General features: G+C 43.6%; 1 protein-coding gene across 11 annotated transcripts in view; it reads right to left on the bottom strand.

The window, feature by feature from the left end:
• The window catches only part of ADK (adenosine kinase), a 563972-nt gene that overhangs the window by 519269 nt on the left and 17668 nt on the right, over positions 1–27035 (bottom strand). Inside the window, exon 1 of one of the 11 annotated variants that reach the window (XM_034930880.3) lies at positions 16482–18902. The exons of 7 other annotated variants lie outside the window; for them this stretch is intronic. In XM_034930880.3, the coding sequence (XP_034786771.1) occupies positions 16482–16495 (14 nt within the window). In that variant the 5' untranslated portion in view covers positions 16496–18902. Of the gene's footprint in view, positions 1–16481; positions 18903–27035 lie in introns of those variants that run through there. 3 more of the 11 variants (XM_055093031.2, XM_034930885.3, XM_003813002.5) reach the window with 3 other exon arrangements.

Genomic DNA, 27035 nt, shown 5'->3' with positions numbered 1-27035 from the left:
GGGAGGCAGGAGGAGGGAGGGATAGCATTAGGAGATATACCTAATGTTAAATGACGAGTTAATGGGTGCAGCACACCAACATGGCACATGTATACATATGTAACAAACCTGCATGTTGTGCACATGTACCTTAAAACTTAAAGTATAATAAAAAAAAAGAAAAAAAAAGAAAACACTAATCATAAATTACAGTGGCTATATTAAGACACTATATAAACACTATACAGTGGCTATATTAAGACACAGACAAGGTAAACTTTAAAATACGGAGTATCACCAGATACAAAGGGATTTCATGAAAATAGGTCAAATCATCAAGAAAAGAAATACTAAAGGTAACAATACAAAATATGTACACATCAAATAAAATGGCTTCAAAATACTTTTTTAAAAACTTAGAAACAAAAGAAATAGGCAAATACATAATCTTAGTTTAGCACCCTTCTTTCAGTAATTAGTAAAACAGGCAGACACACCAAAAATTAAAGAATCACACTACACAGCATTTATCCTAGAGGAAGAAAAACTTAAGTACACAGAGAAATCTGTACACAAATGTTCCTAACAGATTTATTTGTAAAACACTAGGCCAGCCATGGTGGCTCACACCTGTAATCCCAGCACTTTGGGAGGCTGAGGTAGGAGGATCACTTGAGGCCAGAGCTCAAGACCAGCCTGGGCAACATAGTAAGACCTCATCTCTACAAAAATTAAAATTATTAGCTGGGTGCAGTTGTTTATGTCTCTACTCCTAGTTCCTCAGGAAGCTGAGGTGGGAGAATTCTTTAAGCCCAGGAGGACTGTAGTATGCAATGATCATGCCAATACACTCTGGCCTGAGTGACAGAGAGAGCAAAACCATATCTGCTTGAAAAAAAAAAAAATGGGCCAGGTGCGGTGGCTCACGCCTGTAATCCCAGCACTTTGGGAGGCTGAGGCGGGCGGATCACAAGGTCAGGAGTTCGAGACTAGCCTGACCAACATAGTGAAAACTTGCTTCTACTAAAAATAGAAAAATTAGCTGGGTGTGGTGGTGTGCGCCTGTAATCCCAGCTACTCAGGAGGCTGAGGCAGAAAAATCACTTGAACCCGGGAGGCGGAGGTTGTGGTGAGCCAAGATCGCGGCACTGCACTCCAGCCTGGGTGACAGAGCAAGACTCTGTCTCAAAAAAAATAAATAAAAGAAAGAAAAAGAAAAAAAATGGTAAAAATCTGGAAACATAATAAATGTCCTTCAACAAGTAAATAGGTAAACAAACTATGGTACACCCATAAAAGAGAAGCAATAAAAAGGAATGAACTATGACACACACAACAACTTAAACGGATCTCAAAGGCATTGTGCTAAGTGAGAAAAAAGCCGTATCTACGGGTTACCTACTATATGATTCCATTTATATAACACTCTCGAAGTTACAAAATTACAGTGATGGAAATCAGATCAGTAGTTGCCAGGGGTTAGGGTTCAGAGAAAAGCATAACCATAAAGAAATAATATGAAGAAATTTCTCTGTGGTAACAGAATAGTTTAATACCCTGAATGTGGTAATAGCTACATGAATCTGGACATGATAAAACTTTATAGAACTATACACCACCTCCTCCTCAATTAAAAACAGTATATACAAAAACCCGTGAAATTCTAATAAAGTCTATAGTCAATTTAATACTATTGTATAACACCGAAATCAGCTTCCTGGTTTTGGTAACACACTATAGTTATAAAAGATATATCATTGGGGGAAGTTGAGTGAATGGTGCACAGGAACTTTCTGTACTATTTTTGCAATTTCTGTGAGTTGTATTTCAAAAGAAAAGGGAGGAAAAGGATATAAAAACAGATATATTAAAAATGTTTAGGCCAGGTGTGGTGGCTCACACCTGTAGTCTCAGCACTTTGGGAGGCCGAGGCAGGACAATCACTTGAGCCCAAGAGTTCGAGACCGGCCTGGGTGAGACCCTGTCTTTTTAATTGACATAGTGAGACCCTGTCTTTATATTTTAAAATAATTTTTTTTAATGCTTAAAAAACAAATTGGGTGACATCATTGGGAATGGCAGAGTAAGGACCTCCAAAAATCCTCTCTTCCATAAAACCAACAAGAACACTGGCAAAAAAATGTCAAGACTTGGGCCGGGCATAGTGGCTCACACCTGTAATCCCAGCACTTTGGAAGGCCGAGGCAGGCAGATCACAAGGTCAGGAGTTCAAGACCAGCCTGGCCAACCTGGTGAAACCCCGTCACTACTAAAAATACAAAAATTAGCTGGGCATGGTGGCAGGTGCCTATAATCCCAGCTACTCCAGAGGCTGAAGCAGGGGAATCGTTTGAACCTGGGAGGCAGAGGTTGCAGTGAGCCAAAATTACACCATTGCACTTCAGCCTGGGCGACAATGCAAGACTGCATCTCAAAAAAAAAAAAAAAAGTCAAAAATAGCCTTTTTCAGAACTCTGAATATTAACCAAAAAGTTTGCAACAATCCAAGGAGCATTTATTCAAAAAAAGATGGCTGCATCTCAGTAAGAATAGCAAGCTTTGTGGCATTTTAACATGCCTTATTCCCATGCCCCTCTTCCCAGCTCCAGGCTAGCCCTGAAAAGCAGCAAACCACAATCTGTGGAATCCTGGAGCCTAGCAGCCAGTGGAAGTGACAGAACAGGGCTAGAGTTCCTTCAAAGTCCCATTTTCAGAGTACAGTTATTATTTGAGCTGACTAGCAATTCCCTGAAAAACCCCACTCCCAAGACTTCCTAATATTTAACCTGATTCAGAGCTTGCCCATTGCTAACAGCCTTTTCCCCCAAGGTATTTATTTGTCAAAAACAATCAGCTACAATTGCTTAACATTTCAGCTCCCTGAAGCAGCTGGGGCAAACAAGCTAACCAAAAAACACAAAAGGAAAAGTAGGAGAATGAGATGTCCATAGGGAGTTTTGAAAAGTTCTGAAATTCCTAAGACCCTGGAAGATGAAAACAGTGTGCCCAGGCCTATGGGCATACTCAAGAAAGACCTGAGAAGGCCCTAAGCAATCACCACTGACTGAGCATGAAGCTCGGCAAAACAGGAAGTCAAGGCTATGGATGAACTGAAAGCCTGGTTGAGTGCTGAAAGTGTGCTCCAACAAGCACACAGAGCCTCTCAGCGAAGACTAGAACGGTAACAAGTATTGACAAGAATGTGGAGAAACTGGAATCTTCATACATTGCTGTTGCAAATTATAAAGTGATTCAGCCACTTTGGAAAATAGTTTGGCAGTTCCTCAAAAAGTAAACATAAAATTACCACATGCCCCAGCAATTCTACCCTTAGGGGAAATAGAAAAATAGAACACCACAAAAACTTGTAGATGAATGTTTATAGCACCATTATTCATAGCAGCCCAAAAGTGAAAATAACCCATATATCTCTCAAGTGATAAATGGATAAATTGGGGCATATCTATACAATGAAATATTATTTCAGTCATAAGAAAGAATGAAATACTGATACACGCTACAACATGTATGAACTCTGAAAACATATTTAGTTAAAAAAAAAAGCCAGCTACAAAAGGCCAAATATTATATGATTCCACTTAGGAAATGTTCAGAATAGGTAAATTTGTAGGAACAAGTTAGATTAGTGGTTGCCAGGGGTTAGAGGTTAGGGAGACATGAAGAGTAACTGCTAACGGGTATGGGTTTTCATTTTGGGGGACAAAAATGTTCTGGAATTAAATAGTGCCGATGGCTGTACAACCTTGTGAATATACTGAAAAACTACTGAGCTGTGCAATTTTTAAGTGGTGCATTTTACAGTAGCTGAATTATATCTCAGTTATATAGTAACAAACACATAAAACTATCTGACCTAATTGATAAATTATAGAACACTAAATTCAATAACTGCAGTATACACCGTATTTAATAAAAGATACATAAAATATCTACACTGAAAACCTCAAAATATTGCAGAGCGGAATTAGAGACACAGGTAACATTCACCAAAACAGACCACCACAGGGTAGGCCTTAAAACTAATCTCAGTAGCTATCAAAGGATTAAAATGATAAACAACTTATCATTTACAGATATATGGTACAGATATGTACACAATATGTCAACAACACATTCCCTGAACACCATGTAAAATTGAAAATAGCTAAAAAATCCCCAAATATTAAGAAACAATAAACTTCTAAATGACCTGTGGACCAGAAAAATCACAATGGAAATAGAAATTTGAATTGAACACATCGAAATTGTATGCTGCAGCTAAAGGAGTACTTAGAAGAAAATGTTAATTATATAAGAAATCTACATTAGAATGACTACTGGGGGTTAGCAAAGAAAAAATAATAATAATGAAAGAAATGTGGCTGGGAGCGGTGGCACTTTGGGGGGCCAAGGTGGGCGGATCACGAGGTCAGGAATTAGAGACCAGCCTGGCCAACATGGTAAAACCCCGTCTCTACTAAAAATACAAAAATCAGCCTGGCGTGGTGGTGCACGCCTATAGTCCCAGCTACTCGGGAGCCTGAGGCAGAAGAATCGCTTGAACCTGGGAGGCGAAGGTTGCAGTAAACGAAGATCGTACCACTGCACTCCAGCCTGGGCAACAAGAGCAAGACTCCATCTCTGAATGAATGTATGAATGAATGAATGAAATGAAATGCACATTAGAAAACAAGAAAGGTTTAAAAACAATAATCTAAACTTCTAACTCAAAAAAGGTAGAAAAAAGAGAGCAAATCAAATCCACAAGAGTAGAGCAAGGTGGCCGGGCGCGGTGGCTCATGCCCCTAATACCAGCACTTTGAGAGGCCGAGGCAGGTAGGTCACGAGGTCAGGAGATGGAGACCATCCTGGCTAACACAGTGAAACCCCGTCTCTGCTAAAAACACACACAAAAAATTAGCCGGGTGTGGTGGCGGGCGCCGGTAGTCCCTGCTACTCGGGAGGCTGAGGCAGGAGAATGGTGTGAACCCGGGAGGCGGAGCTTGCAGTGAGCCAAGATCGTGCCACTGCACTCCAGCCTGGGCGACAAAGCAAGACCCCATCTCAAAAAAAAAAAAAAAAAAAAAAAAAAAAAAAAAAAAAGTACAGCAAGAAAATTAAAAGAGCAGAAATACATTAAAATTAGAAATACATTAAAATTAAAGATACATGTCCAAAATAGAAATTCAACAAAACAAAATCTGGGTTTTTGAAAAGATTAATTGCTAAACCCCTAGCAAAACTGATCCAAAAATTCAAAAGAAGTACCAACATCAAGAATGCAAATGGAGAAATACAGCAGTTCATACAGGCAATAACAGAATATTAGGAAATTTTATGAACTTTATAACAACTCAACAATTGAGAATAAATTCATTTAAAAATTCAACTTCTTAAAACTGCCACAGGAAAAAGTGAAGAACCTGAATGCTTATATATCAGCTAAAGTAATTAAACCTGTAAAAGTAATTACACTAATTTAAAACCTTCTGCTTTTTCCCGCAAAAACACTCCAGGCCCACACGGCTGCACTGATTAATTCTATCAAAATTTAAAGTAACAATACCAATCTTATAAAGCTACAATAATTAAGACAGTGTGGCATTGACATAAGAAGATACAAATAAATCAACAGAACAAATCCAAGAAAAGACCCATAGCTATCTAATCAATTAATTGAAAATCCTTTTGAGAAACCCTTACATGATAGCAAAAGAGTAGTTTAAGATAGATCATAGGCCTAAATACAAAAGACAAAAACATAAAGCTTCTAGAAAAAAACCATGAGAGAATAGTTTCACAAGCCTAGCAGAGAGTAAGGAAAGACTTCTTAGAACAGAAAAGGTAATACCATAAAATAAAATAAATCAACAAATTCAACTTGCTCAAAACTTAAAAGTTCTGCTCTCAAAAGGCATTAAGAAAATGCAACAACATAGCTCAGACCAGGAGAAAATATTTAGAGAGAGAGAGAGAGAAAGAGTGTGTGTGTGTGTGTGTAAAATCTGAGAAACCTGGCAAATAACCTGCATTCAGATATAAAGAGAACTCCTACAAATCAGCAACAAAAGACAACCCAATAAAATAGGGTTGCACATAAAAGTTTAATAAAAACTTGTACATAAATGTTTACAGCACCATTGTTCATAATAGCCCAAAAGTGAAAATAATCCAAATATCTATCAAGTGATAAATGGATAAATTGTGGCATATCTATACAATGAAATATTATTCAGTGATAATATTTCAGAAATGAATTGACACTTCAAAATAAAAGATAAGCAAATGGCCAATAATCACATATTAGCCATCAAGGAAATATAAACAAAAACCATGATGAAATACAAGTACACACTCAGGAGAATGCCTAAATTTTAAAATGCCAAACATTGTGAAGAATGTGGAAAACTGAACTCTCATAAAAAAAAAACTGGTGGGAATGTAAAAAGTGTTAAATTTTCCATTTTGGAAAAGTTTAGTGGTTTCTAAAGTTAAACATAAATCTACCCTAGTACACAGCAATTTCACTCCTAGATATTTACCCAAGTCCACATAAAGATATATACAAAAATGTTCATAGCAACTTTACTCATAGTAACCAAAAACTGGAAATAACCCAAAGCCCATCAATAGAAGACTCGTTGCTACATACATATAATGGAATATTACCTCACAATAAAAGGGAAAAACTACTGATACACACACCAAAATGGGTGAATCTAAAAAATATTATATTGAACAAAAGTAATCAGACACAAAATACTCCTTGCTGTATGATTCCATTTATGTGAAGTTCTAGAACAGGCAAAACTAACATCTATAGTAAAAGAAGTCCAAAAGTGGTTGCCTGGGTGAGAAGGGGGACAGAATTAATTAAAAAGAGGCTGGATCAGGCACAGTGGCTCACACCTGTAATCCCAGCACTTTGGGAGGCCGAGGTGGGTGGATCACTTGAGCTCAGGAGTTCAAGACCACGCTGGGCAACATAGCAAGACCCCACCCCCACCCCACTCCCCCGGCATTGTTACAAAAAATACAAAAAAAATAGCCAGGCGTGGTGGTGCACACCTGTAGCCCCAGCTACTTGGGGGACTGAGGCAAGTAGATGGCTTGGGCTGGGGAGGTCAAGGTTGCAGTGAGACGTGTTTGCCCCATTGCACTCAAGCCCGGGCGACAAAGTAAGACCCTGTGGAAAGGAAAGGAGAAGGGAAAGGGGAGAAGGGAAAGGGAAAAAGGAAAGGCGGAAGGGAAAGGGAAAGGGAAAGGGAAGGCTGATTTGACTTTAGGTAAATTATACTGAGAGAGCCAGGCACAGTGGCTAACGCCTGTAATCCCAGCACTTTGGGAGGCCGAGGTAGGCAGATCACTTGAGATCAGGAGTTCCAGAGCAGCCTGGCCGACATGGTGAAACTCCATCTCTACAAAAATATACAAAAATTAGCCTGGCACGGTGGGGCGCACCTGTAATCCCAGCTACTCAGGGGGCTGAGGCAGAAGAATCCCTTGACCCCAGGAGAGGTAGGTTGCAGTGAGCCGAGATTGGGCAGCTGCACTCCAGCCTGGGCAACAGAGGGAGGCTCTGTTTCTTTCTTTTTTTTTTTTTTTTTTTTGAGACGGAGTCTCGCTTTGTCGCCCAGGCTGGAGTGCACTGGCACGATCTCGGCTCACTGCAAGCTCCGCCTCCCGGGTTCACGGCATTCTCCTGCCTCAGCCTCCCGAGTAGCTGGGACTACAGGCGCCCGCTACCACGCCTGGCTAATTTTTTTTTTTGTATTTTTAGTAGAGACGGGGTTTCACTGTGTTAGCCAGGATAGTCTCGATCTCCTGACCTCGTGATCTACCCGCCTCGGCCTCCCAAAGTGCTGGGATTACAGGCGTGAGCCACCGCGCCCGGCCGACGACTCTGTTTCAAAAAAAAAAAAAATTATATTGTTGGCATTTTTTTTTAAAGTGAACAGACTAGGGAAATGTGTTTCTTGGTTACATAAAGCCAATCCTTCCATATGTATTCTAGATTCTATCCTTCTTTCCTACTCAACATTGATTTCTTCCTTCTGTCAAGCATCATCTATTTTTTCTTTCTATTGGACCACTCTTTTCAGCACACAAATGTGAAAATTTCAAAACCTCCCTGCAGAAAACCTTAGCCCAGCATATACTTCCAACTACCATTATTTCCCTGCTCTCCTTTACAGCAAAACACTACCAGTGCTCTATCAAATAGTAAGTTCCCCTAAACTAGGTAAAATTATTCATTTTAAATTCAATTGCAGAAAGGCACGTGTGTGACATGACTAACACTTATATAACAATTTTCAACTTAAAATGCATTTTTTGGTATGTCACCTCTTTAATATCTTCAAAACACCCATGTAGGATAGGTATCGCTATTATCTCTTTTTAACGGATGAGGAAACAAGAGGTTCCTCAAGGTTATGTAACCTCCCAAAAGTAAGATAACAAATAATCCCTAATTTCAAATCATGTGCATTACTATTCAATATACATTTGTACACTCAGAACTCTCCATACAATAAAAATGTCTGACCAATGAAAAACATCCAAATGTACCCAAAATAGGCCAAAATTCCATTATCTTATGGTCCTAGTTCAAATAACATTTCAACAAACAAAACCTAGTACAACAAAATGATTGTAATGCATATGTAGGTGACCAGATAATTTATTATCCAAATGGGACACTTTTGAGAGTAAATGAGACACATTTATATGTCTATTAATAATTGTGTCAGGATAGCCGGGGACAATGGCTCATGCCTATAATCCCAGCACTTTAGGTGGCTGAGGCGGGAGGATCACTTGACCAAGAGTTTGAGGCCAGGAGGTTCAAGACCAGCCTGGGCAACATGGCAAGACCCCATCTTTACCCACCCCCCTGACACACACACACACACACACACACAAAATATAGCCAGGCATGGTGGTGTGTGTTTATAGTCCCAGCCTCTCTGGAGGGCTGAGGTGGGAGGATCACTTGAGCCCAGGATTTCAAGGTTACAGTGAGCCATGATTGCACTACTGCACTCCAGCTGGGCAGCAGAGCAAGACCCTGTGTCTACAAAAGAAAAAATAATAATAAATAATAATGTCAGGATAACAGGCATGATCCAGAATTGTCCTGGGCAAACTGGAACATATGGTCATCCTGTTCATAACCTAGCTTTGCCATTTAAAAAATAAAAATCTCTGCCGGGTGCATTGGCTCACACCTGTAGTCCCAGCATTTTGGGAGGCCAAGGTGGGTGGATCACCTGAGGTCAGGAGTTCAAGACCAGCCTGGCCAACATTGTGAAACCCCGTCTCTACTAAAAATACAAAAATTGGCAGGGCGTGGTGGTGGGCACCTGTAATCCCAGCTACTCGGGAGGCTGAGGCAGGGAGAATTGCTTGAATCCGGGAGGTGGAGGTTGCGGTGAACTGAGATTGTGCCACTGCACTCCAGCCTGGGTGACAGAGCGAGACTCTGTCTCGAATAAAATAAAAATAAAATAAAATAATCTCAGACCAGAATGCCAGCTAAAAAAGTAAAAAATAAAAATGTTTATTTATGTTTTATCACAGTATTTCATTTTATTAATAGTATATTTCATGGCCAGGCGCGGTGGCTTGTGCCTATAATCCCAGCACGTTGGGAGGCCAAGGTGGGTGGGTAAGCTGAGGCTGGGTTCGAGACCAGCCTGACCAACATGGAGAAACCCCATCTCTACTAAAAATGCAAAATCAGCCAGGCGTGGTGGCACACGCTTGTAATCCCAGCTACTAGGGAGGCTGTGTCAGGTGAATTGCTTGAACCTGGGAAGTGGAGGTTGCAGTGAGCCAAGATGGCGCCACTGCACTCCAGCCTGGCCAGCAAGAGCAAAACTCCATCTCAAAAAAAAAAAAAAATAGTATATTTCATTACAGGATCAAGGGATCCTCCTGACTCAGCTTCTCAAGTAGCTGGGACTACAGGCACAATACCATCATACCCTGCAAATTTTCGTATTTTTTGTAGAGACGGGGTTTTATCATATTGCCCAGGCTGGCCTTGAACTCCTGGCCTCAAAGTGATCCTCCCACCTTGGCCTCCCGGAGTGCTGAGATTATAGGCATGTGCCACCATGCCCAGCAACAGTATTTTTTAAATAACAATTTAAAACCAAGGATGTGGCTGAGCACAGCGGCTCATGCCTGTAATCCCAGCATTTTGGGAGGCCCAGCACTTTGTGAGGTCAAAGCAGGTGGATCACTTGAGCTCAGGAGTTCAAAGCCAGCCTGGACAATACGGTTAAACCCCATCTCTACAAAAAATACAAAGGTGGGACTACAGGACTACAGGTGGGACTGTAGGGACTACAAGTGGGACTACTCCCAGCTGCTCAGGAGGCTGAGGTGGTAGGATCACTTAAGCCCGGAGGTTGACGTTGCAGTGAACTGTGTTCATACCACCATGCTCCAGCAAGGGCAACAGGGCAAGACCGTGCCTCAAAAAATAAAAATAATAAAATAAAACCAAGGAGGTATGAAGAGATAGGGAGACGTGACTGTTAACCAATATTGCAGGAAAGGGTTAACATTCAAACAGTCTAGAAAATCACTTTGGTTCAAGTTTTATCTTTGACAGTTCTGCTTAACGTAGCAATATTGTGGCTGGAAAGATTTGGAGTTAGAAAACCTTGTATGCTTTTTTCAAACAAAGGTGACCTATTTATAAATAGGAGCATTAACAGCTGACAACGTTGCACATAAAAGATTCCTGGCCTGCACGGTAGCTCATGCCTGTGAGCACTTTGGGAGGCCAAGGCAGGAGAATCACCTGAGGTCAGAAGTTCGAGGCCAGCCTGACCAATACGATGAAACCCCATCTCTACTAAAAATACAAAAATTAGCCGGGCATGGTGGCATGCGCCTGTAATTCCAGCTACTCAGGAGGCTGAGAGAGGATAATTGCTTGAACCCGGGAGGCGGAGGTTGCAGTGAGCAGATATTGTGCCATTGCACTCCAGCCTGGGCAATAAGAGTATAACTGTGTCTCAAAAATAAATAAATAAATAAATAAAAAGATTCCTGTTTTACTTCTTCAAAATATTCCATAAATGAAACAATTTTAGTTTAAAAGCTCACTTACCTCTCTAAAAAAATCCCACAGCATAAAAAAAAATTGTGCAGTAATGTGAATTTACAATTCTTATTTTAAAAACACAGGTAAAAATGAGTTTGAAAACTTTGTTTTAAGGCTCTAAAGAAACCAACTCAACAAAGACAGTTTCAATCTTAGCCAGATTTTAGTCTCCATATGAATGTTCTGAGTGGCTTGGCAGATTCTATTGGACATACCTCAAAAAGTTTCGAGTGTTAGAAGGAAAATACCCCACAACCCCACCCACCGCCCACATAAATTTTCCAATGTAGGCTTAACCCACAAAAGTGGGTTCCAGAATCATCATGTAGGGCACAGTGATGTCCAGAGTCCCAGAATAGTTTTAGACCAAACCTGACCTATCTGGGCAGACCAAAGAATAGGGCTCATTAGCTCTACAACAAATATTCCCCAACTCCATTTCCTAGTCTTCCCTGGCGCAAACCCAAGCTGTAAGCGATGCCCAAAACCAGACTAGACACTGATGTTAGGAAAACAAGGCAATATTCAGAGGGGAATTTTGAAATAGTGTTGCTCAGTGAAAAATACATAAATTAGGAGTCAGAAGGTCTAAATTCTATCTTAGGCTCTACCACTAGGTCTAAGTAGGACATTTCACTTTACTTTGGACACAAGATCCAGTATAGAAAAGGAAAAAAAGTAAAATGCTAAGATCCTCTTTGAATCCTGACATTCTGCATCTTCCTCTGTCTCCTGAACTTAGGCGCCAACTTAACTATTGGGCCAATTTAAAATGACAAAAGCATCAATTTATCAAATATGTTCTATCATTTTCCAAATGAAGACCCGTAGGAATCTGATATACATAACAAAGGATATAAGTTGTTCCCCAAGGATACCTGGTTTCAGAGGCTGTAAATTTAGACTCTTAGTAATTAAGTAGAATAGAATACAAATGATGAAATACTAACTCCAGCCAAATTCAAAGATCTTAAGTTAAAAAAAAAAGAAAAGTTTTCATTTAAAATTATTATTTAGGAATTCCTAAAGAGACCCCCCCCCCCAAAAAATCATTATTTAAGAATTCCTCAGAGTTGAATGCTATACTAGAAAGGGAACTGAACAAGGTATCTAGAGATCTCATATCTAGTTCAAGATATGTAACTGTGTGAACTTGAACATGTCACACTATCTCTGGGCTTTAATTCAACTGTAAAATGAGAAAATTAGATAGGTAAATTTGTTTCCTGTCTAAAAATTTAAGATTTAAACATTTTTTTCCTCAGATGACACCATTCTCTAGAGGGCTCAAAGTGCTTTTATTCTATTTTTAAAATGCTTTAAAATTTAAAAGCACTTTTACACTTATCCAACAACACTGGTAGGATGCATATTAGTATCTCTGCTACTGAGTTATTTCATTAAACAAATGTCCAGAATAGAAAAGAGAAATGGGGCTGGGCGCGGTGGCTCATGCCTGTAATCCCAGCACTTTGGGAGGCCGAAGTAGGGGGATCACGACGTCAGGAATTCAAGACTAGCATGGCCAGCCGGGCACGGTTGCTCACGCCTGTAATCCCAGTACTTTGGGAGGCTGAGGCGGGCAGATCATGAGGTCAGGAGATCGAGACCATCCTGGCTAACACGGTGAAACCCCATCTCTACTAAAAATACAAAAAATTAGCTGGGCGTGGTGGCGGGCGCCTGTAGTCCCAGCTACTAGGGAGGCTGAGGCAGGAGAATGCGTGAACCCAGGAGGCGGAGCTTCAAGTGAGCCGGATGGCACCACTGCACTCCAGCCTGGGTGACAGAGCGAGACTCCGTCTCAAAAAAAAAAAAAAAAAAAAAAAAGACTAGCCTGGCCAACATGATGAAACCCCGTCTCTACCAAAAATACAAAAATTAGCTGGGCGTGAGGCGGGCGTCTGTAAACCCAGCTACTTGGGAGGCTGAGGCAGGAGAATGGCTTCAACCCAGGAGGTGGAGGTTGCAAGGAGCCGAGATCGCGCCACTGCACTCCAGCCTGGGCGACAGAGCAAGACACTGTCTCAAAATAATAATAATAATAATAATAATAAAAAGAAAAGAGAAATGGAAGCTCAGTAACTCAGAAAAGGCCCTCAATGGGGCCCAAGATATTCTGACCATTGGTCCTCATTGATTTCCAATCCTGTATTCTTTCATAGCCATTGCTATGAAAAGAGTCACATACTACTATATTTAGCAACAATTAAGGGTGGTATAAAATAAGAACATTGGACACAAAGTCAGAGTTGGATATCTTGTAATCATTCAGCTTATCAGTAAAAGGGGGTCAATAATACCTACCTTTTAGGCTACTGTTAGACTGAGCACAAAATGGGAATGTTAACAGAAAGGGGTCCCGATCTAGACCCCAAGAGGGTTCTTAGACATCATGCAAGAAAGAATTCAGGGCAAGTCCATAAAGTGAAAGCAAGTTTATTAGAGAAGTAAAGAAACAAAAGGATGACGATTCCAAAGACAGAGCAGGGGTATGGGCTGCTCAACTAAGTATCTTGTTATTTCTTGATTGTATGCTAAACAAGGGGTGGATTAATCATGAGTTTTCCAGGAAAGGAAGAAATCAGTTCTGATATCTCAGAACTGAAGGTCTCTCACCTTTTTAGACTATATAGGGTAAGGTCTGAACGTTGCCATGGCATTTGTAAACTGTCAATGGCACTGGTGGGAGTGTATTTTAGCATGCTAATACATTATAATTAGTGTATAATAAGCAGTGAGGATGACCAGAAGTCACTCTCATCACCATCTTGGTTTTGGTGAGTTTTTGCTGGCTTCTTTACTGCATCCTGTTGTAGGGTCTTTGTGACCTGTATCTTCTGACTATCTCCTATCTCATCCTGTGACTAAGAATGCCTAACCTCCTAGGAATGCACCCTGGTAGGTCTCAGCCTTATTTTACCCAGACCCTATTCAAGATGGAGTCGCTCTGGCTCAAATGCCTCTGATAGGAACATGTCTGACATCATTATTGCAAAAACTAAAGATATGACATAATTGCATTAAATGTAGTGTTCACCAGGAAATGGCTGGTATCTGTAGGATGACCAACTCATTCAAAACTATCACCATACAGAGTCACTTCACTTTCAATGGCCTCCCTGCACTTCCCAACACCCAGTAGTTGTGTTCTCTTGGCTAACCCTGCCTACTTCTAAACCCCAGTTATCAAGTTTGTTGCAGGATAAGAAGAAAGCAAAAGAGTTACTATAGTTGTCTCTCATGATACTTTACAATTTCTGTCCACAGAAACAGCTTTTTCAGGAAATTTAAATAGTATATTGTTTCTACAAAGGCACCATGCAGAGCACTAAATCATGGAAATCTGGATTCAATTCCTAATTTTGCCGCTGATTTTGCACAAGGCACTCAACTTTTGTCTCAGTTTCCTCAGGTGTAAAATGTAATAGCTGGTTTAAATAACATCTAAAAGAGCTTTTTCGAGCCATGTTACCACAGTTCAAGATTATGTAAAATACAGACTGACATCTGAAGAAACAAGCATAAATAAATTTTATTATCAGTTATCCATCCTTTCAAAATATGTCAAGTAAGGCTGGTGTCAACCTTTACATCAGTCTTTTAAAAACAACTATCAACCCCTACAGTAAAAGATACATCCTGCTGTCACTTATTAAACAGCAGAAGCTTTAGATTTGGATGTTTCTCCAATGAGGCACGGTCAGGAAGATGATAGTCAATTAAAACTGAATCCACATAACAACTGATTCTTAACACAGAAAGTATTTGACCCCTACACCTAATTAGTAGCATTCTGTGATAATAAGAGTGGGAATGGGAAGAAGGGGAATTAACTCTGGGTATAATAGCCTAATTCTAATTCATCCTAAAATACTGTTAGCTTTAAAAGCTAGATTTATATGCCCCAATATAATTTACTGTGAAATCTTTCCATGTGGGTCTCCATGTTTCAGCACCTGAATCTCCTTCTGCATAATGAGATAAGTACTTTGTCTATGTTAGTACAGAATTAGGCAATTTAGACCAGTCGCGGTGGCTCACTCCTGTAATCCCAACACTTTGGGAGGCTGAGGCGGGTGGATCACTTGAGGTCAGGAGTTCGAGACCAGCCTGGCCAATATGGTGAAACCCCCCCCATCTCTACTAAAACTACAAAATTAGCTGGGTGTGGTGGCTGGCGCCTATAATTCCAGCTACTTGGATGGCTGAGGCAGGAGAATCGTTTGAACCCGGGAGGCGGAGATTGCAGTGAGCAGAGAGCGTGCCATTGCACCCCAGCCTGGGCAACAAGAGCGAAACTCTGTCTCAAAAAAAAAAAAAAATATATATATATATATATAATTATGCAATTTAAGAGACAGACTATGTCCGAGTTCAGCACAGTTAGATCTTACTGAGGGTTAGGTTCCCAAGCTGTCTCTTAAACACAATGTAGTAAAAATTGGCATTGAGAAGCCCTCAAATCACCAGGACGGGTGGAGCCTGGAAAGCTCATAGACCAAAAATGAGCTTATTTTATTTCTCTTCACATTTTTGTGCTGGGGCCTCCCTTTCTCTGGGACAACAAAGCCCAAGTTCTGCTTTTAAAAAGGCCAGTCAGAACACTGGGTATATAAGGCAATTTATCTCTTTTTATAAATAGTTGAACTAGCGTAAATTAAACATTCAGTCAAGGCTACTGGGAGAAAGTGGACAAGCCCATTATCCTGTCCTCATTAACAAAAAAAGAACCTTCCAAACTGGAAGAGCAATTGGGGGAAAGTCTCCAGTTTCATGGCTTTCGCTACATGCCCAGTATCTCTCAACTCATTTCACTTGTGACTCTGAGATAAAAGGAGTAAAGAAACAAGATGGTACCTTCGGGAACCAGGGTCCTAATTCCAGTCGTGAGCAAACATTTTAGAGACACACAATTTCACAACTTGAGGGCAATATACCTGCATCAGAGAAGGGCCAACTTTGCAGGTCTGCTCCCGGCCAACAATGAAGTTCTGTCAGAGGGCATGACACGCAGGCATGACACACACTGTGCATGCCACGCTCCCTCCGGCCCTGGGCCGCCCCCGGGGGCGCGGGTGGGGCACATTTTTCATGGGAAATCCACTACACACCCAAGAACGCTTGCAACCCTGGAATTTGGGCGAGGGTCACCTCGACCAAGCAGCGACACACAGAACTCCGCAATGTGCCACAGACCCGAAAACTTCTGAGGAAAGCAGAAATGCCCAAATGAAAAGTGCGGAGGGAACCCCCAACACGAGGGGGACCAGAGGCGGAGGCAGGCTCCAGACCACCCGCGAGAAGGAGCGACAGTGCTCACGCGCTCGGGAGGCTAACGCCCAGCCCGGAGCAGTCAAGGCAGCCGCCCGCTCGTTACCTGACTGACGTCATGGCTTCGCCCTCCTGCCCAACGCCACGGCGCCCGCGTCCGATGCTCTACGTCCGCTCGGGCAGCAGCAGGTACCACAGCAACTGCTTCCCGGCTCAGGCACTCAGCGACTGGGAGCGCGTCCTCACACACCCCGCGCGCGGGCGGCCCCTGGCTAGCCGGCCCGGCGTGCTGATTGGAGGGAGGGCGGGCGCTCCGCCCCGTGCGAAGGGCTGGAGATCGTCCCCAGACGCCGTGGGCCACCGCGTGTCTCGTGCCAGCTCACTGGCGCGCGGGCTAGCGAGCTGACTAGCGGGCGCGGTGGCCATCTTGAGTCCTGGTAACAGCGTCCCCGTCACCCCGCAGTTTACAGGGCGAGAGATTGGGTGCCCGCCCCAAAAATGGCCGCGCCTCTGGCAACCGGTTTAGCAGTCACATGGCCACTGTCTACCTCGGCAAGCTCAGCTCCCCGTAACAGCACTTAGGAAAGAGGCGCTGTCAGGGCAGGTCTTCGGGAGTGGGATTTAACAGCCTGCAAAATCCATCTGCAAAGGTGGGGGGAAAAAAAGCAACAGCCTGGGAAGCCTCAGCCTAGGAAAATATAAAATGCCTGGCAACGGCTCCAGTCCGCAGCCTTTGAGAGTCAATTGCTGGATCTGATGGTCCCAAACGTTCCTGAACTTCAGAAACACTTAGAGCAGCTTATTTAATATGGAAAGTGTCACTTTATGTATCCGAATCTAGAAAGGTAGGCCTGGACATCGGTATTTTTAGCAAGTTACCAGGTGAATCAGGTACAGACATAAAATTTTACCACCTCTGGGCCCCACTCAAGGCTATCCTATTTGACACAATTACCTCACTTTCCAAAGAAGCATGCGGGCTATAAAAAAAAGAATCTAAGACCATAGAGGGGAAAAGTGGATGGCACCCTAACTCCTGGCTCTAATCTTACAGTTTAATGCAGTTGAAGAGTTAAGAAATTGTGAACCAATAAAAGGAAAATTAACTCCAACTATGAAAAGGGGGGAATCAGTAAATGCTTTATGATCCAAATTGCTTTTATTTCTTTATTCTCTGTGCAATAATTTTTTTAATTTTCATTTTTTTATTTTTGTAGAGACAGGGTCTCACTATGTTGCCCAGACTGGTCTTGAACTCCTAGCCTCAAGCAACCCTCCCACCTTGGCCTCCCAAAGCACTGGGAATATAGGTGTGAACGACTGGGCCCTGTTCTACAATGTTATTAATAGACTACAATATCCAGTGGCATTAACTTACTGACCATCTAGGATGGTGATCAATTTCATATGTCTGAAATCAGTTATATCAGAAGCAACCAATACCATCCGATATTGAAATGTGGCTGATGGGACTGAAGAACTTAATTTTTAATTTATTTAATTTTAATTCATTTAAATTTTATAACTGAAGCAATATATTTTTCCACTAAACACAATTGTATTGTTTTAGTTGGACTACATTTCACTTTTTTTTTTTTTTTTTTTGAGCTGGAGTCTTGTTCTGTCGCCCAGGTTGGAGTGCAGTGGCGCGATCTCCAACCTCTGCCTCCTGGGTTCAAGCGATTCTTGTGCCTCAGGCTCCTGAGTAGCTGGGACTACAGGCATGCGCCACCGTACCTGGCTAAATTTTTTTGTATTTTTGGTAGAAACGGAGTTTCACCATGTTGGCCAGGCTGGTCTCAAACTCCTGGCCTCAAGCGATCTGCCCGCCTCAGCCTTCCAGGCGTGAGCCAACACTCCTGGCCTCTTTTTACCTTTTTTAATGTGGCTACTAGAAAATTTAAAATTACAGGAATCTTGCATTATATTTCTACAGAACAGTGCTGCTCTATAGTCTAAGTTAGCTTTACCTATCACTGTCCCTGTGATAGAATAATTAAGTTCACAAAATGAAATTAGTAAGGAAGCCAGTTTATACAAATCTGTTTTCTTGCTAGCCATAAAACACATCAAATATTCCAGAAGATTTCAAGTTTCTTTAGAAAATGCTATTTTTAGCACTGTTCTCTTTAATCTAGGAAATGCCTATCCAGAATGAAGCCATGGTCTATAAAACTGATGTGTTCAGTCCATGAGTAAAAGCTGTTAAAACACTGAGCTATACTTGGCGTGGTTAAGACTTTGACCGAAGGTCCACAAGCAGAATTAGTCAATTGTTCCTCTGGATTAAACAGGATCTGAAGCAAAGCAGCAGCTGGATTAGCAATTCACAGTGGTGGAGACACTGGCTAGAGTTACCCACCTTCTCTTGTGGAAAATGTTGATAGATAATCCACATTTCACACCATCAGTGCTTTTCAAACTTTAACATGCATACAAATCTCGTGGATCTTGTTAAAATGCAGGTTTGGCACTGCAGGTATCAGTGACCAAAATTTTGCATTTCTTTATGTTCCCAGGTCTCACCAATTGCTTCTGGTCTGTGGGCCAGGCTGAGTGGCAAGCCTGTAAAGGTAGCAAGAGGTATCTGGTTTGCAACTTCTGCTTGACTTCCTATTACCTGTATGACTTTAAGCTGGTTCTTTTTTTTTTTTTTTTTTTGAGATGGAGTCTCAGTCTATCACCCAGGCTGGAGTGCAGTAGCATGATCTCGGTTCACTGCAACCTCCGCCCCCATCCCCGGGGTTCAAGCAATTCTCCCACCTCAGCCTCCCGAGTAGCTGGGACTAAAGGCACGCACCACCATGCCTAGCTAATTCTTTTTTCGTGTTTTTAGTAGACACAAGGTTTCACCGTGTTGGCCAGGCTGGGCTTGAACTCCTGACCTCAAGTGATCCGCCCACCTCAGCCTCCCAAAATGCTGGGAATCAGGCATGAGCCACCACACCCAGCCTTTAAACTGGTTCTTAATCTGTCTGTCCCTCGGTTTACCCATTACATGCTGTTCAGGGCACTGTGAAGATTAAAATTTAATTAACTATAGTAAAGAGTCTAATAGAATCCTTGGCACATGGCATAATTATTACTTTGTTATTATCATAATAGTTAAACTTACATCTCTGGAGGCATGATCCCAAAGCTAACATGAACTTGGCCCTCTGAACAATCAAATGCACTTTTGCTCATGCTTAACATACTTTGGTAACACCTACCCTTGATTTGTAACATTAAAATTTTCAAATTAAAGCCAGGCACGGTGGCTCACGCCTGTAATCCCAGCACTTTGGGAGGCTGAGGCAGGAGGACCACAAGGTCAGGAGTTCGAGACCAGCCTGGCCAATATGGTGAAACCCCATCTTTACTAAAAATACAAGAATTAGCTGGGCGCAGTGGCACACACCTATAGTCCCAGCTACTTGGGAGGCTGAGGCAGGAGAATCACTTGAACCTGGGAGGCAGAGGTTGCAGTGAGCTGAGATTGCTCCACTGCACTCCAGCCTGGGCAACAAGAGCAAGACTCCATCTCAAAAAAAAAAAAAAAGAAAGAAAGAAAAAAAAATTTCAATTTGAAAAAACAGCCGGGCGCAGTGGCTCACACCTGTAATCCCAGCACTTTGGGAGGCCAAGGCGGGTGGATCACGAGGTCAGGAGATCGAGACCATCCTGGCTAACACAGTGAAACCCCATCTCTACTAAAAATAAAAAAAAAAATTAGCCGGGCGTGGTGGCAGGTGCCTGTAGTCCCAGCCACTTGGGAGGCTGAGGCAGGAGAATGGTGTGAACCCAAGGTGGAGCTTGCAGTGAGCAGAGATCGTGCCACTGCACTCCAGCCTAGGTGACAGAGCAAGACTCCATCTCAAAAAAAAAGAAAAAAAAAAACTAATTTTGATACCAAAACAGGTAGTCTTAAAACTTTATTTTTTAACAAATATATTAAATTCAGTATAATTAAGGGAAGATATGGGTCTGCAATATTAAAATAGTTAATAAAATTGAAGCCACACCAAAGATATTTTTTAACTCATTTTTGATATTTGCATCTAACCGTTTTTTTTTTTTTTTTTTGACATGGAGTCCCACTCTGTCACCAAGCTGGAGGGCAGTGGTGCACTCTTGGCTCACTGCAACCTCTGCCTCCCGGGTTCAAGCAATCCCCTAGGCGTGCGCCACCAGGTCTGGCAAATTTTTTGTATTTTAGTAGAGATGGGGTTTCACCATGTTGGCCAGGATGGTCTTGATATCCTGACCTCGTGATCCGCTTTTTTTTTTTTTTTTTTGAGATGGAGTTTCACTCTTGTTGCCCAGGCTGGGGTGCAATGGCGCGATCTCGGCTCACTGCAACCTCTGCCTCCCAGGTTCAAGTGATTCTCCTGCCTCAACCTCCCTAGCAGCTGGGATTATAGGCATGTGCCACCATACCCAGCTGATTTTGTATTTTTAATAAGAGATGGGGTTTCTACATGTTGGTCAGGCTGGTCTCAAACTCCCGACCTCAGGTGATCCGCCCACCTCGGCCTCCCAAAATGCTGGGATTACAGGTGAGCCACCGCGCCCAGCCAATCAGCTGTCTGGCCAGGTGCAATGGCTCACACCTGTAATCCCAGCACTGAGGGAGACCAAGGCAGGAAGACCACTTGAGCCTAGGGGTTCAAAACCAGCTTGGGCAACATAGGGAGACCACACACCTGTAGTCAGAGCTACCTGGGAGGCTCAGATGGAAGGATGGCTTGAGCCCAAGAGTTCAAGGCTACAGCAAGCTGTGTTTGCGCCGCTGCAATCTAGCCTGAGAGAACAAGACCCTGTCTAAAAAAAAAAAAAAAAAAAGAAAGAAAATCCATGTACTGTAGGAAATGAAAAAAAAGTTTTTTATTAATGGTCAAAAAAACTTTCAAAAAGTTTATTCTCTCAAAATTTAAGTACCAGTCATGTCAGCAGTTACAAACACAAAAATATTATTTCAAGAAAGAGGACTCATGTGATCTTTCAGAGTCAATAATGTAGCGACAAAAGTAAAGATATATTTTCCCAGGTAAAGGCAGAAGTTCTGTTATTCACAGCAACTTCCCTTCCCCAGCCTTTCATGCTCTATTTCTAATCTTTCCATTCTAGTCTTTTTCTAAATACACACACACACACACACACACACACACACACACACACACAGAGAGACAGAGAGAGACAGAAAGAGAGTGAGCGCTGAGAGAGTACTGAGTAACTACTACTTTTGATCAATTTTCTAAACAATTTATTTCAACCCTATTTTTTTCCTAAAAGCCTAGCTTATCCTACTTTAGGAGAAAATAGTCAACTGAAATTTTTAACCTTCAGTAGTCTTTTTACAATTAGAATAGTTGAATCAAGATAAGTGGGTCTGAATAGTTTGCTCTTCGTAAGACTGATATGTAAATATTCCATATACTTTATCTAATCTTGTGGTCTGGCCCTATAAAAGCAATCAGATACATAATCCAAAATAGCTAAGTGCCTCCAAATAGCATACCAAAAATGTGGACCCATCCACTAATCTCTTCAACAAATGCTTCAAGCCCCAAAATAATAGCAAAGTTCTCTTCAAACACAACCAGTTTGTTAAGGGTGCGATAAAACAAGCACTCTCATATAAAATTAATGGGAGTATAAATTAGTACATTTCTACTATAAAGAATTTTGGCAATATGTGTCAGTAATTCCAATTTTTAGGCAACTATCATTAAAAGAGAGACCAATGTGTATAAAGATTTGTATACCCAGTTATTCATTTCAGCCTTATTAACAATAGCAAAAATTTATTATATCCCAAATAACCAGAAATAGGGTAATAGTTAAATAAATTACAGAATGTTATGGAACTATTATAAAATGTTTCCACAGACTTTTTAGGGACATAAGAAAATGCTCATGATATAATGTTAAATGAAAAGAGCATGAAAAAAGTGCTTGGAAGACTATGTGGTAGATAGAGCTCCCTCTCCCCTCTCCCCTCTCCCCTCTCCCCTCTCCCCTCCCCCCTCCCCCCTCCCCCTCCCCCCTCCCCCCTCTCCCCTCTTTCCACGGTCTCCCTCTGATGCCGAGCCGAAGCTGGACAGTACTGCTGCCATCTCAGCTCACTGCAACCTCCCTGCCCGATTCTCCTGCCTCAGCCCGCCGAGTGCCTGCGATTGCAGGCGCGCGCCGCCACGCCTGACTGGTTTTCGTATTTTTTTGGTGGAGACGGGGTTTCGCTGTGTTGGCCGGGCTGGTCTCCAGCTCCTAACCGTGAGTGATCCGCCAGCCTCGGCCTCCCGAGGCGCCGGGATTGCAGACGGAGTCTCGTTCACTCAGTGCTCAATGGCGCCCAGGCTGGAGTGCAGTGGCATGATCTCGGCTCGCTACAACCACCTCCCAGCCGCCTGCCTTGGCCTCCCTAAGTGCCGAGATTGCAGCCTCTGCCTGGCAGCCACCCCGTCTGGGAAGTGAGGAGCGTCTCCGCCTGACCGCCCATCGTCTGGGATGTGAGGAGCCCCTCTGCCTGGCTGCCCAGTCTGGAAAGTGAGGAGCGTCTCTGCCCGGCCGCCATCCCATCTAGGAAGTGAGGAGCGCCTCTTCCTGGCCGCCATCACATCTGGGAAGTGAGGAGCGTCTCTGCCCGGCCGCCCATCGTCTGAGATGTGGGGAGCACCTCTGCCCTGCCGCCCCGTCCGGGATGTGAGGAGCGTCTCTGCCTGGCCGCCCTGTCTGAGAAGTGAGGAGACCCTCTGCCTGGCAACCGCCCCATCTGAGAAGTGAGGAGCCCCTCCACCCGACAGCCACCCCATCTGAGAAGTGAGGAGCGTCCTCCCTCCTCGTCCGGGAGGGAGGTGGGGGGGTCAGCCCCCCGCCCGGCCAGCCGCCCCGTCCGGGAGGTGAGGGGCGCCTCTGCCCGGCCGCCCCTACCGGGAAGTGAGGAGCCCCTCTGCCCGGCCAGCCGCCCCGTCCGGGAGGGAGGTGGGGGGATCAGCCCCCCGCCTGGCCAGCCACCCCGTCCGGGAGGGAGGTGGGGGGATCAGCCCCCCGCCCGGCCAGCCGCCCTGTCCAGGAGGTGGGGGGCGCCTCTGCCCGGCCGCCCCTACTGGGAAGTGAGGAGCCCCTCTGCCCGGCCAGCCGCTCTGTCTGGGAGGGAGGTGGGGGGGTCAGCCCCCCGCCCGGCCAGCCGCCCCGTCCGGGAGGGAGGTGGGGGGGTCAGCCCCCCGCCCGGCCAGCCGCCCCATCCGGGAGGGAGGTGGGGGGGTCAGCCCCCCGCCCGGCCAGCCGCCCCGTCCAGGAGGGAGGTGGGGGGATCAGCCCCCCGCCTGGCCAGCCGCCCCCTCCGGGAGGGAGGTGGGGGGATCAGCCCCCCGCCCGGCCAGCCGCCCCGTCCGGGAGGTGAGGGGCGCCTCTGCCCGGCCACCCCTACCGGGAAGTGAGGAGCCCCTCTGCCCGGCCAGCCGCCCCATCCGGGAGGGAGGTGGGGGGGTCAGCCCCCCGCCCGGCCAGCCGCCCTGTCCGGGAGGTGAGGGGTGCCTCTGCCCGGCCGCCCCTACCGGGAAGTGAGGAGCCCCTCTGCCCGGCCAGCCGCCCCGTCCGGGAGGGAGGTGGGGGGGTCAGCCCCCCGCCGGGCCAGCCGCCCCGTCGGGGAAGTGAGGGGCGCCTCTGCCCGGCCGCCCCTACTGGGAAGTGAGGAGCCCCTCTGCCCGGCCAGCCGCCCTGTCCGGGAGGGAGGTGGGGGGGTCAGCCCCCCGCCCGGCCAGCCGCCCCGTCCGGGAGGGAGGTGGGGGGGGTCAGCCCCCCGCCCGGCTAGCCGCCCCGTCCGGGAGGTGAGGGGCGCTTCTGCCCGGCCGCCCCTACTGGGAAGTGAGGAGCTCCTCTGCCCGGCCACCACCCCATCTGGGAGGTGTACTCAACAGCTCATTGAGAACGGGCCATGAAGACAATGGCGGTTTTGTGGAATAGAAAGGGGGGAAAGGTGGGGAAAAGATTGAGAAATCGGATGGTTGCCGTGTCTGTGTAGAAAGAGGTAGACATGGGAGACTTTTCATTTTGTTCTGTACTAAGAAAAATTCTTCTGCCTTGGGATCCTGTTGATCTGTGACCTTACCCCCAACCCTGTGCTCTTTGAAACATGTGCTGTATCCACTCAGGGTTGAATGGATTAAGGGCGGTACAAGATGTGCTTTGTTAAACAGATGCTTGAAGGCAGCATGTTCGTTAAGAGTCATCACCACTCCCTAATCTCAAGTACCCAGGGACACAAACACTGCGGAAGGCCGCAGGGTCCTCTGCCTAGGAAAACCAGAGAACTTTGTTCACTTGTTTATCTGCTGACCTTCCCTCCACTATTGTCCTGTGACCCTGCCAGATCCCCCTCTGCGAGAAACACCCAAGAATGATCAATAAAAAAGAAAGAAAGAAAGAAAAAAAAAAAAAAGAGCAAAACAAAAGGAAGTAGAGTATGAACTTGACTGTGTTTAAAAAAATACACACCATATATGCATAGAAAAAAATGACTGGAAAGAAATACACCTAAATGTTATTAGTTATCTCTGGAAAGTAGGATTATGCATAATTTTACTTTATTTACATTCATCCATCATTAATTTTCTAATACTGGTTTTATAGTTATAATTTTTATAATTATTATTAAATATCAACTATCTTTTTTCTTTTTTCTTTTTTTTTTGAGATGGAGTCTTGCTCTGTCACCCAGGCTGGAGTGCAGTGGCGCGATCTCGGCTCACTGCAGGCTCAGCCTCCCAGATTCACGCCATTCTCCTGCCTCAGCCTCCGGAGTAGCTGGGACTACAGGTGCCCGCCACCACGCCTGGCAAATTTTTTTTGTATTTTTAGTAGAGACAAGGTTTCACCGTGTTAGCCAGGATGGTCTCGATCTCCTGACCTCGTGATCCGCCTGCCTCGGCCTCCCAAAGTGCTAGGATTACAGGCGTGAGCCACCGTGCCCGGCCTTACTATCTTTTTTAAATGGCTTAAAAATACAAAACTTACTCCTGCCCTTTTTGAAAACTTCCATTTTTAAAATCATAACCTTGTTCCTGAGTTTTTTTAAAAAAAGAAATTCACAACTGTCAAAACTACCCTTATTTTTAGACAAATTGGGCTAATTTTATAAATGTTTCATTTTTTCATGTATAAAGATTCTTTAAGACAGGAATAACAAAAATAAGGTGTCCTCATGATTTTTTTGATTAATTTTAAGTCATAACTTGACAAAAGTTAAAAGTCTGTATCCTACTTTTAGAGCTTTGCAAAGCCTTGACGAGCCCAGCTGTCATAACATGAATGTGGAATGTTTTCCCTGCATGTTACTTAAAAATACAAACCCTCATTTAATATGAATTCAAAAATCAGTAAAATAATATTATTTAAAGAATCTATATCATATCCAAAAAGAGAAACTTCTTAAAACTTGTCTCCCTAAAATAGTGTGCAGCCATGTAAAGGTCAGGAGCCTGGGAATGAGAAGGGATTCGAATCCTGGACTTACCAATAACTTTATTACTTTTGACAAATCATTACCTCTTTGACCATCAGTTTCCTTTTCTGAAACACAAAGGAGTTTGTTATAGGTGACATCTCAGGTTCCTTTAAGTTCTTATTAGACAATGAAAGAAAATACTTTGCATACTTGTATCTCAATACATATTGAATTTTTTTAAAGGAGTTGATAAATTTTAATGCAATTTTAGTTAGCTTTCATTATGGACAAGTTTATTCAAAGAAACACTGCTAAATCTATTAATTCTCTCCTGCAAAAGACATTGTAAGAATGCTATTATGTTGTTTGCTTTTAATCTTTTTATCATCTTTAGATTCTTATATGTCACATTTCACTTTAACATCACATATTCAAACAAAATACAATCTTTAAATGGAAGCTGGCAATTTATTTCCCTGGAGAATTTGAAGAGTACAATAACATTTGACTGATTGAACTTTATTTAGTAAGAATTCTTAGCAAAACTCCCTCCCAGGCACACCCACACAGTACTTCTTTATTTTCCGTGAGCTACAAATCTTTGACTCTCAAAGGCAACTCCAATCTGAAAGTACAAGATAACACTGCTTATCAATTATTTATGCTGCACAGAACATATTTTTAAACTATAGAAGTGAATATCACTATCATTTCACAACAGAAAAGGGATTTTAATACAAAAATATAGAAAGTACATCACAGAAATAAAGAATAGCCCTTCTCAAAAGCTTGTTGCTAACCTTATGAAATATATTTTCTTTTTCCTTTTTTTTTTAAGACAGGGTCCCACTGTCACGCAGGCTGAAGTGTACTGGCACAATCTTGGTTCACTGCAACTTCCGCCTCCCAGGCTCGAGCAATCCTCCCACCCCAGCTTCCTGAGCGGCTGGGACCACATATGCACGCCACCATGCCCAGCTAATTTTTTGGTAGAGATGTGGTCTCACGATGTTGCCCAGGCTGGTATCAAACTCCTGAGCTCAAGGGATCCACCTGCCTCAGCCTCCCAAAGTGCTGGGATTACAGGCATGAGCCACCACACCGGTCCTATATTTTCTATCTAAAAGATTTTCCTTATTTTGGCCAGGCACGGTGGCTCACGTCTGTAATCACAGCAGTTTGGAAGGAGAAGGTGGGAGGATCACGAGGTCAGGAGTTCGAGACCAGCCTGAC

Source organism: Pan paniscus, chromosome 8 (genome assembly GCF_029289425.2).
Source record: "Pan paniscus chromosome 8, NHGRI_mPanPan1-v2.0_pri, whole genome shotgun sequence".
NCBI classification, from domain to species: domain Eukaryota; kingdom Metazoa; phylum Chordata; class Mammalia; order Primates; family Hominidae; genus Pan; species Pan paniscus.
This window is presented reverse-complemented; position numbering and strand designations above follow the sequence as displayed.